The sequence below is a fragment of the Danio rerio genome, chromosome 9 (assembly GCF_049306965.1).
Source record: "Danio rerio strain Tuebingen ecotype United States chromosome 9, GRCz12tu, whole genome shotgun sequence".
NCBI lineage: Eukaryota > Metazoa > Chordata > Actinopteri > Cypriniformes > Danionidae > Danio > Danio rerio.
In genome coordinates, this window is record NC_133184.1 from 14123701 (window position 1) to 14137548 (window position 13848).

Here is a 13848-nt window from a genome sequence, read left to right on the forward strand (position 1 = left end):
GACCAGGAGGATTCAGACGACGCTGATGAGCAAAACTTTTATTGACTGTGACATTTATATTTGTACCTCCATCACCTGAGCTGTACGCCTCAGTATTAAACACGTCTACCAATTGTTCTTGCATTGCCATTGCTATACATGCATATGTTGTTCCACTTTATACTATATTAACTACAATGTACTTGCATTAAATATATGTACATGCATTGTACTTACTGTGCAAAAATACATTTTATTGATAATGAGGCGGGATCTGGGTAAGGTTAAGTTATGGTTTAGTTAGGGTCACAAGACATCTCTCTGCCAATATTTCAGCTCTACTGTCTTCGTACTATGACAAATGTGTATTTTGTGCCATATGTATGCTGGCCGAGAGAGCTGAGACATTCTGCAAGTTAAGAAAACCCGCATAAAATAGCAAAACACTAACAAATTGAGAAAACATCTTCATAAAATTGACCATACACACTTATGAAAATTCTTACAACACATGCAAATACAGAAAAATGCTGCAAATAGCACAGAGTGCAAGAGAAATGTGTCGGAGGACCCCAAAAATTGGCAAATCCAACCGCTTCCTGTTTAGTGTCAGAGACTTGAGACTTTTTTTTAAAACTATGTTTTAAAGTTTTAGTTCTGAGAGTAAAAGTTAATTCTCACAGAACGCATTTTTGTGTCTAAAAACACAAGACTCATCAAGGGTTTTAAAAAAAACTCAGCATAGAACACAAGGGAATCTAGACACTGAGCACTTGTAAACAGACAATTGCACTTGACGTCTAAAAAATGCAGTGCTCTGTGCTCTAAGCTTCAAAAGACACGAGTATAGCAGTCATGCATATCTATCAAGCACGTTTACATAAAAAAACTGTGGAAAAGTAGCTCATTGGAATGGAAAAGCATGTTCTGTAAGAATGAGCCCTAACATGGCATTAAAATAACATTTCATTTAACATTAATTGTGCAATTTGTCAGATTATTAGAGCTAAAAAATAAACAAACAACAAGGAACCATATGGTTATATTGTTAAAATAAACAACAACAAAAAGCACATACCTCTCAGATCTAACATAATAACAGCACTGACTAAAGCAGTCTGGACTCTTTAGGGCCTCCTGACACATTTCTGTTGTGGTCTGCTTTATTTGCAGCACATTTCTGTATTTGCATTTGTTGTGAGAATTTGCATGTGTTGTCGAATTGATTTGTTAGTGTTTTTCTAGTTGCATGTGCTCTTTAAGAAAAAAAAAATCTTCGTTGTTGAGCGCTAGTAGTAGTCTTCGCTCATGTGAAACTATCGTAATCAAGGAAATCACAGAAACTTGGAAGAACAAAATTACCATCCGTCGCACACTGTAAGTTTCAATATGTCTCCTGCGCCAACCACCACTGAAAGAAATATTTTTCAAACTACTTATTTAAAATGAGCTGAAACAACACAATTCTTGAGATTTCATTGGGTCAACTTAATTGTTTTATGTTCAATCCACCTAAATTTGCAAAAACTAATGAGTTAACTTAATTTTTTTTATGTTGTCCCAACTCAAATTGACTGTGTGGCACTCAGCATTTGAACAGTGATTGTCACTGATAGATGAAGTTATGTGACAGTGATGTAATGATGAGAACAAAAATAAAATCTTAATAAATATAAAGACCTTATGCTGATAAAAAACTGTGTAACTTCCTGAAATGTGTTGAGCTACAAATAATCACTGAATGACATCAAGAATTTTGCATCTTTAACAAGAATTAGCAAAAAAAAAAAAAAAAAACTATTTAGCATCCAAGACTCGTTAGTTAGCTGCAAAAAATGTGAAGATCATTTTGCTTAGCATTTGCACTATTTTACAAATATTATACTACTGTACAATGAAAAAAAAATTCAATGATGATTCTTTGGTTTTCCAATATGTTTTTTTTTTTTTTTGTAAAATTTGTAAAGATTATTTGGGCTGAATTAAAACAAATAAATAAAGTTGATTGCTATATTTAATTTGTTGGTTTAAATACAAAAGAAGGTAATGATTCGCACTTAATTGCTTAATACTGTTTTTATTTTTACTTTTTCTTACATTTTACGGGTGATTTTACGGGTAACTTCAGTAACTCTGCACACTTGGTTTAAATACAACCCATATAAATTGTTTGCAACAATTTTGCAGAAATCTTTTGAGTGTGTGTGTGTGTGTGTGTGTGTGTGTGTGTGTGTGTGTGTGTGTGTGTGTGTGTGTGAATATGTACTAGATGCATATTCCACCCTGAAAAATCAGGTCACATTTAGTGGTATGCTAGGTTTAAAGTGTGGTTGAGGAGCAATAATGTCAACAGTAATGGAAATTATTTACAGAAGTTAAATATAAGTGCAATATAAATACATGTCTAAATGGTACATGTATTATCAAATGATTACAGTGTTCAGAATTCACTTTGGTATGATTCTTGGAATCGATTCTTTGAGAATTTAATTCTCATATCTGCATGCCTATCTGGTCCATATCATCCTAAAAAAAACAGTATGTAGTTAGCACTGTCACCTCACAGCAAGAGGGTCGCTGGTTTGAGTCTCGGCTGGGCCAGTAGGCGTTTCTCTGTGGAGTTTGCATGTTCTCCTCGTGTTCACGTGGGTTTCCTCTGGGTGCTCTGGTTTCCCCCACAGTTATGCGGTACAGGTGAATTGGATAAACTAAATTGGCTGTAGTGTATGAGTGCATGTGAGAATATGAGAGTGAATAGGTGTTTCCCAGTACCGGGGTGGCGACCCCTGATAAATAAGAGACTATGCCGAAGGAAAATGAATGAATGAATATGCACAGTACCGTTTGTGGTAGAATTAAGATGATGCAAAATAATTGTATCATTTTTTTTTTATATTAAAATATTAAATAGGCATTTTGTAAATGTCTCATGTTATACGGTTATATTTTTGGGAATAGCCAATGTACAAGTCAAAATTCTAAATTTTTATCTACAAGAAGGTCGCTGGTTTGAGCTGGGTTACTTGGCATTTCTGTGTGGAGCTTGTATGTTCTCCCCATGTTTGTGTGGGTTTCCTGCAGGTGCTCCGGTTTCCCCCACAAGTCAAAAAACATGCTATATGTGAATTGGGTGAGCTAAATTGTCAGTAGTGAATGTATGTGAATGAGTGTGTATGGATGTTTCCCAATGTTGGGTTGCAGCTGGAAGGGCATCCGCTGCGTAAAACATAACATTAACTCCCAGATTCCAGATATTCAAAACATTGTATCTCTGCCAAATATGTTCCTGTCCCAATAAACCATACATCAATGAAAAGCCTACTAATTTAGCTTTGTATTTTAGATTTTATTCTTAAATCTCATCTTCCAAAAACTAACCATTGTGACATAAATATGTCCTGAATGATTAAAGAATGCAGGTAAATCATGAGGTTAATGAAGAAGAATGTCCAAAAAATGTTAGATTGACCAGAAATACTTCATATATGCATCTCACAAACCTCCAAGCAAATATAGGAAGGGTGTATGTAACACTTGCTGTAATCCTTAATATTACTGTAATCCACCAGCATACAGTAGAAAAAAAATACAGCCAACAGTGCAATTTTCAGTCAGTCATCAAAACATCAAAACCCTAACCGCAGGAAACAATGACTGAGCACACATATTGAAAACATGGCTAAGCATTCTTGTTTGTAAACAAAATGCCTTGTGATGCCACTGATATGTTCATTTACACACTATTTTTAGTCTTAGAAATAAAGCTGTCACTGTGGTGATGGAGATGTTACTTTTCAGATACTAATATACACTCTTTATGTAATTTTAAGCTATATTAATATGGACCCTTTAGGTAAAAATATGTACCTCTGGAAAAGACACAACCATTGTAACAGCTTTTTAAACTGTTTCTGAAAGTTTTGAGATTCCATTTTATGCCGAGATATTTACTTTTATTTATTTATTGTTTACACTGTAAAAATGCTGGCTTCCACACAATTCCTTCATATTGTCCCAAAACAAACCAATTAGGTTAACCTAGTTTTTCCAAAATTAAAGTGGATTAAACATAAAACAATTAGGTTGTCCCTAAAAAAACTTCAGAATTGAGTTGTTTCAACTCATTTTAAATAAGTAGTTTTAACAAGCAACTTAATAATTTTTTGAGTGTATTCTTAAAGGGAATAGTTCAACCAAAATTGAAAATTCTGTCATCGTTCACTCACCCCTCACTTCTTCTAAAGCTTTATTCTGTTGAACACTAAAAAAAAAAATGTTTTAAAGAAAGCTAAAAACCTGTAACCATTGACTTCCAAAGTATTTGCTTTTCCTCCATGGAAGTCAATGGTTACTGGTTTTCAGCTTTCTTTAAAATGACTTCTTTAGTGTTCAAGAGAACAAAGAAACCCATAAAGGATGTAACCACACAAAGGACAGTAAATAGTAAGTTCATTTTTATATTTGGCTGAAATATGGCTTTCATTGGTTTGCAATTTTATAGCTTTCATTGGTTTGCAATTGCTACTGAAGATTTGAGAAATTGAAAAAAAAAACAGCTGAGGAAAGTTTCAGCTACTAAGTTTTTATTATAAATAAATGTTATTATGATGCTCGCCTTTAATGCAGATGTGTTTCATTGTTGCAACTTTCATTTAACTTAAAATAACATAACTTTCATTCGGCTTAGTGCTTTTATTCATCAGAGGTTGCCACAGTGGAATGAACCACTAACCTATCCAGTATACAGTATGCTTTACACAGAGGATGCCCTTCCAGCTGCAACCCAGAACTGGAAAACATCCATACACACTCACTTTCACGCATGTACTCATACAGTATGTCCAATTTAGTTCATCCAATTTAACTGTAGTGCATGTCTTTACTGTGGAGGAAACCGGAGCATCCACAGGAAACCCAAGCAAACACGGGGAGAACATGCAAACTCCACGCAGAAATGCCAACTGAACCAGTCGGGACTCAAACCAGCGACCTTCTTGCTGAAAGGCATCAGTGCTAACCACCAATCCACTGTGTCGCTATAACTTTACACTGTAAAGAATGCAGGGCTCCACACATTTTATTCATGTAGTCCCAACACAAAGCAAATAACTTAACAAATTTAAGTGGATTGCACATAAAACAATTTAGCTGTCTTAGAAAAATCTCCAAAATTATGTTGTTTCTGCTCATTTTAACTTAGTCTGAAAAAGGAGCAAATGTTGTTTAGTGTACTAACAGATATGGTAACACTTTGTTTTGACGGTCCATTTGAGTATTAGTAGACTGTCTGCTAAATATCTGATCCTGCTCCTTCAACAGACATTTAACTGACTATAAGAAACTTTGCAAGTACATTGTTTCTTACACTTACCCTAACCCAAACCTAACAGTCTACTTATAATCTAGAATTGGTTGGCATGTAGATGCAAATGTAACTCAAAATTAACTTAAATTCAACAAATGAACCATTAAAATAAAGTGTGACCACAGAAACATATACAGTAAATCCTATTAAATCAAAATGCAATATTAAATAAAAAGTTGAGCTAATCAAGATCTGTTTGCACAAGGCAACGAATAAATGTTTTATTGTCAGCTACTTCTATGAGTATAGACGCTCTCATGCTATTTTTAATGCCTGTAACTGCTGTATCTGTTCTTACACTATTCCGCTTACTATTACAAATATGCAACCGTGCAATATGCAAACCACTGTAGACTCCAAAACATACGATTATATCAGAAGTCTAAATTTCGTTCGTGACAGGAAATGACAGGAAAAAAACAGTGGGTGGAAAGCATTCTGCAAAACGCTTTGTGAAATTGACATGCAGGATCAATAGATTGGTAAATGTTTGCATTAATATAAACATTGTGGCGAAAAAAATAACCTTAGCTTCACTGATGAACATGTACACAACACACACTGACTGCTTCATATGAAATACTTAACATTTAAATGCAAGTAAGAAGTGACCCAAAAGAACCAAAGCAAATATATCAAAATAAAAGAGCGTCTAAAGAAATGACTGCATTTGATTTGATCATATGTGAACTTTCCATCTTCCAAATTTCCAGCCTTCATTATAATCTGACGTGATGCAATACTTAGCAAGTGATCAGCAGATAAAGCATAATGAACGATTGCAAAACTGGAAAGGATCATTTCGAAAGTGCTGAATCTGCTTTCGAGTCTATCTGATTTTAATACTTTCCATAAATTTAGAAAATCGAATAATCTATTGACCGGGCTATGTGATAGGCTGAGAGTCAAACCACACCCTTAACCAAATTTTCCATCTCCTCTACTGTTTTTTTCTTCTTCTCAAGTCTCATTTGATTTTTTTCCCTTCGATTACACATATTGTGCAAATTGGCTACATTACTTGCAAAATTTGAGCACTTTACGGGCATTTGCAGTCAGCTTGAGGTTTCCTGCCACGTTACTGATGTCACAAAGCTTTCCAGAACTCACTCATGTATAAGAGACAGATACCCCCCTTCTCAGTTATTGCACGACACAATGATTATCACACTTATTATAATCTTTATATATATCCCACTGGGATTTGGTAAGTACCTTCTGGGCTTCAAAATGGTTTTTTAAAAAAAAATGTTTTATTGCTTTTCAGGCACAGATATTTTAGATGGAGACATCTTTACCCCTGTGGGTGGCAATTAACCATTTTATTAATATTATTTTTATTATTATTATTATTATTATTATTATTATTATTATTACTATTATTAGTAGTATTATTAGTAATGTAAACATTAGCTTTTGTTACTTAAAAATATTATTATTATTATTATTATGCAGTAACCTGAAGTTAATGCAAAAGCCTAATTTTAAAGCTTCCTCAAGAATTCTCTTTTAGAATGCATACATTTTTCATTTATTTATTTATTATTATTATTTTAATATTGAGTTTAATTGAAACTATGTAAACTTGTTCTTTACTTTCAATACAATTGTTAAGTAGAATGATTATCCAAAGAAACTTGTAGAAAGAAGTGAGTGAGTTACAGTACATCCAATGCTTCATTCATCTCTTTGTTTTGCCTCCAGCTCTGGTTGTTTCTCAGCCTTATCGTGTGACAGGAAAAGATGGAGAAGTCTCCATGCACTGCTCTTTTAGATCCAAACTGAGGCCGGAAGAGGTCCAGGTTTCTGTGTATAAAGCATTGCATGGACACGAGAGGATCTGTAGCGCGTATGTCAACCTCTCAGAGCCCTACTTCGCAACAGATGGTCCAGTTCGCTGCAGAGGGAATATTAACTTTGGAGGAGTGGATCTGATCATCGCTGGACTGCGAGGGGAAGACACGGACGTCTATCGCTGCGAGATCGAGATCCTCTTTCCACCTCCATATCTCAGAGCGCTCGGGAACGGCACTGTTGTTTACATACAAGGTAAGCGAAATCTTGTTTTCAGTCTCTTACATGTGGGTTTTTACCAGTTTCACCTTTTTATATGCAGTTGGTAATGGTTTACAATAGAGTTTTGTGACAGGCTATTACAAATACCGAAATATCTATCTATCTATCTATCTATCTATCTATCTATCTATCTATCTATCTATCTATCTATCTATCTATCTATCTATCTATCTATCTATCTATCTATCTATCTATCTATCTATCTATCTATCTATCTATCTATCTATCTATCTATATATATATAAATATTGTATATATATATATATATATATATATATATATATATATATATATATATATATTGTTTATATATATATATATATATATATATATATATATATATATATATATAAACTATATATATATATATATATATATATATATATATATATATATATATATATATATATATATGTTTTTATACATATTTTTAAGCCTCTACATAGATTATACTAGCAAATTTGGTTCACTGATAAAGAGTTTATTTTAAAATAAAAATACAAATGTGCGCATCTTTTACGTATTTTTATCTGGTTCCCTTCTACCTTTTTCTGTTGAACACAATTCATTCTGAAAACAATTGCTGGGAATACGTAGCAATTGACATCCATTTTTTAAAACATTCTTTAAAACATCGTCTTTTGTGTTCAACTGATGAAACTCAAACAGGTAATAAAATTTAGAATTTAGATTTTTTTGATTGAGTTATCTCTTTAAAGCGCTAGAGGGAGCCAGAGAGCAGAGTATAACATAAACGACTGAAGGAGGAAATCTGAGGTCACCTGAAAATACAAGGGTGGAAACGGGGCCTCCCCGGCGCACTCTTCTTTACAGCAATTGTGCTCTACATTTTTGATATTACCATTGGAAACTTTGACTTTACATGTGAATGATGTTTTTCTTTGAAAATGTAGATTTCTTCATGACGAAACTGAAGTGTGCAAACGTAAGCTATTAAAAAGGGTTGAAAGACAACCATCAAAGATGGGAAGAGTAACACTTAAAGAGCACGAGCTTCCTGTTTTCAAACAGAACAGGCCTCAACTGTTAAACTGTCATTCTTTTGGTCTTGTTTTGGTAGAGAATTTAAATGAAGGATGATTTACATACAGGCTTGCATTGGCTTTCTGTGCACATAAAGTGGTAGATGTGTGTGGCAGGGTGACAACCAGAGGACAAATTTTAGTAATATCTGATGTTCTTTCATAGAAATCCCAAACTGCCTCACTGCACACAATGCATCCACCCAGAGCCAGCGTCAAAGCAAGAGCCAGACATCTTATCGGGAAACTGTTGAAAATGATATTGGTCCACTTCTTCTGCTATACATCATCTTGATCATCATTTCCTGCAGTTTTTTTCTACAGGTAAGAAAAATGTCTATTCCAGTATTGTTTTTATTTTTTTTATTCCACTGAAAAGATCAGGATCTCTACCCAGTGGCTTTAATGTGACTTCTCTGCTATCTATCTATCTATCCATCTATCTATCTATCTATCTATCTATCTATCCATCTATCTATCTATCTATCTATCTATCTATCTATCTATCTATCTATCTATCTATCTATCTATCTATCTATCTGTCTGTCTGTCTGTCTGTCTGTCTGTCTGTCTGTCTGTCTGTCTGTCTGTCTGTCTGTCTGTCTGTCTGTCTGTCTGTCTGTCTGTCTGTCTGTGATGCAAAATAGTATTTATGTCAGACAATTAGGTTGGATTAAAATGCAAATTTACTACAAATTTTTAATTATTTTCAAAGATTTTGGTGCTGTGATTAAAACCACTGAAATACAACAATCATAAAAAACTGTTTGCTGTATGAGGTGCCCACGATAAAGATATCATGTTCATTCACACAATTTGTGCATGTTTACACACACACACACACACACACACACACACACACACACACACACACACACACACACACACACACACACACACACACACACACACACACACACACACACACACACACACACACAAAAATGAAGTTAATTCAGCCTAACCACTCCAAGTTACAACAGGTTAGCTCTTATTTTACTTAAAGTCAACTTGTGGCAACAGGTTTACTCACATTTTTAGGTAAAGTAACTGCTATTTTTTCTTTTAAAAGCAAACTTTGTATAAAGCAGGTAGTTCATGGTCTTTTCAACAGGCTAAAACTATTGTAGGCTGTAGATGAACTCTTACAGTATTTACAGTTGACTCAAAAATATCTTTCCTGCTTGTTCAGACTACTTAATTAAAATGAGCTAAATCAACACAATTCTTAAGTTTTTTTTTTTTTTTTTTTTTGAGGGGTAACTTGTTTTATGTTAAAATTTGTTAAAATTAAGTCAACTTAATCAATTTATGTTTGGACAACATGAAAGAACAGTGTGGAACCCTGCATTTTTTTAAGTGTTTGACATTAATGTGAACAGATGTCATTTACATTTTCCTCTTCTCTATAACAGATCGCCATCTGCAAATGGAGAACTTCTTCATCTCTGGCACCAATGCTTTCCCAAAAAGAGAGCTATGTGAAATTCTAGGGGGCGTGATTTTCCCCTTCCTGCATGTCCTAGCATGTATTCACACCTGCATGTACTCGCATGTCATTTTCTCCCGCATGTATTTACATGTCATTTTTACCTGCATGTATTGACATGTATGCACTGTATTTTCTACATGTACTCACATGTATTCCTACCTGCATGTATTCACATGTATTTACACTGATATTTGACGTTGTTATTTCATTTTTTAAACAATAGTTTTCTTTTTTATGTTAAAAAAATAACCTTTAAATGGGATCTATTATGCAAAAATCAGTTTTATAAGTGGTTTAAATACATCAGTGTGGAAACTGTGTGAATATAACCAGCTGCTAATGGTAAAAATGTATTCATTTTTTTATTATAATCACACTTGATAAAACAGTCAATAGAAACACTTTGATTGACATTCTCTCTTCGTACATGTCATCAGAGGGGAAAAGCTCTGCCCATTGGTGACTATTTCTTCCTCATTAGCATAAGACGTTAGTCTTGCTTTTAAAACTGCCACTATGCTGACACATAGGCATCTGTAGCTCCGCCCTATTTTAAAAAGAGCACACTCATTTGCATTTAAAGTAACAGTCGCCAAAATGGCACAATTAGAATTAAAGCCTACAAGGGTACGTTTCAAAAAGTTATAAATAATTATTTAGGGGTATTTGGAGCTGAGACGTAACATACACATTCTAGGGACATCAGAGATTATTGTAAACAAGGTGCATAATAGATCCCCTTTAAAATAAAAATGGTGGTTGAGCAACTGTTTATTATGGCTAAAGAGGGGAAATGAATAAAGAATTGTTCCAACAGTTCTAATAAATGTTCTACTTTTACATATGGCTGGTTGGGATAAGATGTCACAATTTGATAAATTGTAAGAGTTTGTTTGATTTCTGAAATGTTGACTTTTTTTCTGTGTATATTTTTAATGCAATTTTATGCATATTCAAATAAACCTATTTTCCACGATAAGATGTAATTGGTCGTTTTTGACAAATCCTTTAATCAACAATTAATCAAGTTCCAACATTTTCTGTCTTACTTGATTATTAAGTTTATTCATTCATTTTCCTTCAGTTTAGTCCCTTTATTTATCAGGGGCACCACAGTGGAATGAACCGCCAACTTATCCAGCATATGTTTTACACAGTAGATGTCCTTCCAGCTCCAACCCATCACTGGGAAACATCCATACTCCATATCCATACTCATTCACACACATACACAATGGCCAATTACACTACATCAGTGGTCCGCCCCCTTCCCCAGCCCTGCACATTTTGTATGTCTCTCTGATTTGACACACAGGGATCAGTTCATGGATCTCTCTGTTAATGAGCTGATGGTCTGAATCAGGTGGGTTAAGTAAAGAGGACATACAAAATGTGCAGGTGGGGGGGTCGAGGACACTATAGCGCATGTCTTTGGACTGTGGGGGAAACAGTAGCACCCGGAGGAAACCCATGTGAACACGGGGAGAACATGCAAACTCCATACGGAAATGCCAACTGGTCCAGCCAGGACTCGAACCAATAACGTTCTTGCTGTGAGGTGACAGTGCAAACCACTTAGCCACTGTGTCACCGTTAAATATTAAGTGCCCCTTACTATACATGTAAACAATAAAAATAATGTTACTTTTTTTTTGCTAAATGAGTTATTCATTCATTCATTTTCTTTTCTGGTTGGTCCATTTATTAATCTGGGGTCGCCACAGCGGAATGAACCGCCAACTTATCCAGTGTATGTTTTACGCAGCGGATGCCCTTCCAGCTGCAACCCATCACTGGGAAACATCTACACACACTTATTCGCACACATACACTATGGACAATTTAGCTTACCTAATTCACCTGTACCACATGTCTTTGGACTTGTGGGGGACACCGCAGCACCCAGAGGAAACCCACACCAACATGGGGAGAACATGCAAACTCCACACAGAAAAGCCAACTGACCCAGTCGAGGCTCAAACCCATGACCCTCCTAATGTGAGGCGATCATGCTAACCACTGCGCCACTGTGATGCCTTGAAATAAGATATAAGAAATATAAAGTAACAAACATGTTCACATGTTAAGTTTGACATTGTTTGCAGTATTGAAGTCTGTTTGTGCAAGTAGAAATACTTGTTACAAAATACACTTACACACTTGTTGCTACACATGTAGTTTCAGATGAGATACGTGTTGTTGGTTACCAATGTCCTGTTACACATTTGTACTTATACATGAGGTTGCCTTTTAAGCAGTTCCACATTTGTAAGTTGCTTTGGATAAGAGAATCTGCTAAATGAGGAAATGTAAGTAGTTACCAGTAATGCATATTGGAGATAGGTAACACTATGGCATTAGAGACATCATTTAAAGTGGGAATCATGTTTCTTACAGTTGAAGTCAGAATCGTTAAACACCCTTTGATTTTTTTATCTTTTTTAAATAATTTCCAAATGATGTTTAACAGAGCAAGGAAATTTTCACTGTATCTCTGATAATATGTTTTCTTCTGAAGAAAGTCTTATTTGTTTTATTTCAGCTAGAATAAAAGCAGTTTTTAATTTTTTAAAAAACATTTTAAGGTCAATATTATTAGCCCCTTTAAGCTTTATATTTTTTCGATAGTCTACAGAACAAACCATCATACAATAACTTGCCTATCAAGTAAATATCAAGTAAAATATTATTTACTGTCATCATGGCAAAGATAAAATAAATCAGTTAATAGAAATTAGTTATTAAAGCTATAATGTTTAGAAATGTGTTGAAGAAATATCTCTGTTAAACAGAAATTGGGGAAATAAATAAACATGGACTAATAATTCTGACTTCATCTGTATATATAATGGTGTAAGTAGACTTGTAGGGTTGTATGTGTGTGAGAAACAGAGAGAGAATGTGTGCTATTGTACAATAAAAGATTTGCTCTATAACATTTTGTAGGATGTAAAGGTTCTTGATGGAACCATCAATGCTACTAAGAATCTTAATTTTTTTTAAGACTGTAAATTTACAATGAATGGCATATTTTACTTTCATTTTGTTTCGACAACGTAATTAATAAACATGATAAAAACAAAGACATTTTACTTGCATTCAACATTTTTTCAGTGCATTACATCTCTTTTTTTAAAGCCATCAGTCGTCTTATCAGACATCTCTTCTTCTCTCTCTCTCTCTCTCTCTCTCTCTCTCTCTCTCACACACACACACACACACACAACCACACACAAACAAACGTACAACTATCTTTATGGGGACGTCCTATAATGGTAATGATTTTTATACTCTACAAACTTTTATAATTTATATAAAAGTATAATTATCTTTAACTCAACCCTCACATGAAACATTCTGCTTTGTATTTACCTTTTAAAAATACTTGGATCCGAGCTGATCTCCTCATGGGCAGTATTGGGGGTAACATTTACAAATAATACGAGTTACATAATAATATTGCTTTTCTAAGTAAAGCAACGCACTATTTTTACAAAATAAGTATATTTGAGTTACTTTTTGAAAATGTGACGCAAGTTACATTTTAGTTTAAATAATTTGCTTTTAAAAATAAATCACTGAATTTAAATGAAAGTAGTCGCAATGAATCACGCAGGGTGGCATGGTGGCGCAGTCGGTAGCGATGTTGCCTCACACCAAGAAGGTCACTGGTTCAACCCTCGGCTAGGAGTTTGCATGTTCTCCCCGTGTTCGTGTGGGCTTCCTCTGGGTGCTCCGGTTTCCCCTACAAGTCCAAAGACATGTGGTACAGGTGAATTGGGTAAGCTGAATTGGCCATAGTGTATGTGTGTGAATGAGAGTGTATGGGAGTTTCCTTGTGATTGGGTTTCAGCTGGAAGGGCATCTGCTGCATAAAACATATGCTGGATAAG

General features: G+C 34.6%; 1 protein-coding gene and 1 long non-coding RNA gene across 2 annotated transcripts; one reads left to right on the forward strand and one right to left on the reverse strand.

Annotated features, from left to right (window-relative positions):
- Positions 1-2417: 2417 nt before the first annotated feature.
- LOC141376084 (uncharacterized) lies at positions 2418-6665 on the reverse strand. Its single transcript, XR_012385225.1, has 3 exons — positions 4957-6665; positions 3207-4535; positions 2418-3114 (listed from the first exon to the last, which is right to left on the reverse strand). It is a non-coding gene; the product is annotated as an uncharacterized lncRNA (long non-coding RNA).
- Positions 6011-10928, forward strand: cd28 (CD28 molecule). Its single transcript, XM_073912538.1, has 4 exons — positions 6011-6551; positions 7049-7393; positions 8630-8787; positions 9879-10928. Exons 1-4 carry the CDS (start codon positions 6503-6505, stop codon positions 9954-9956), a joined length of 630 nt encoding a protein of 209 aa, XP_073768639.1. The 5' UTR covers positions 6011-6502; the 3' UTR covers positions 9957-10928.
- The last annotated feature ends 2920 nt before the right edge of the window (positions 10929-13848 follow it).

Bases quoted from the DNA above. Each gene is read 5' to 3' on its own strand.
- cd28 (XM_073912538.1), top strand. From the start codon at position 6,503: ATGATTATCACACTTATTATAATCTTTATATATATCCCACTGGGATTT. The intron at 6,552-7,048 runs GTAAGTACCTTC...TTTTGCCTCCAG, and splicing joins ATATATCCCACTGGGATTTG to CTCTGGTTGTTTCTCAGCCT. The intron at 7,394-8,629 runs GTAAGCGAAATC...GTTCTTTCATAG, and splicing joins CACTGTTGTTTACATACAAG to AAATCCCAAACTGCCTCACT.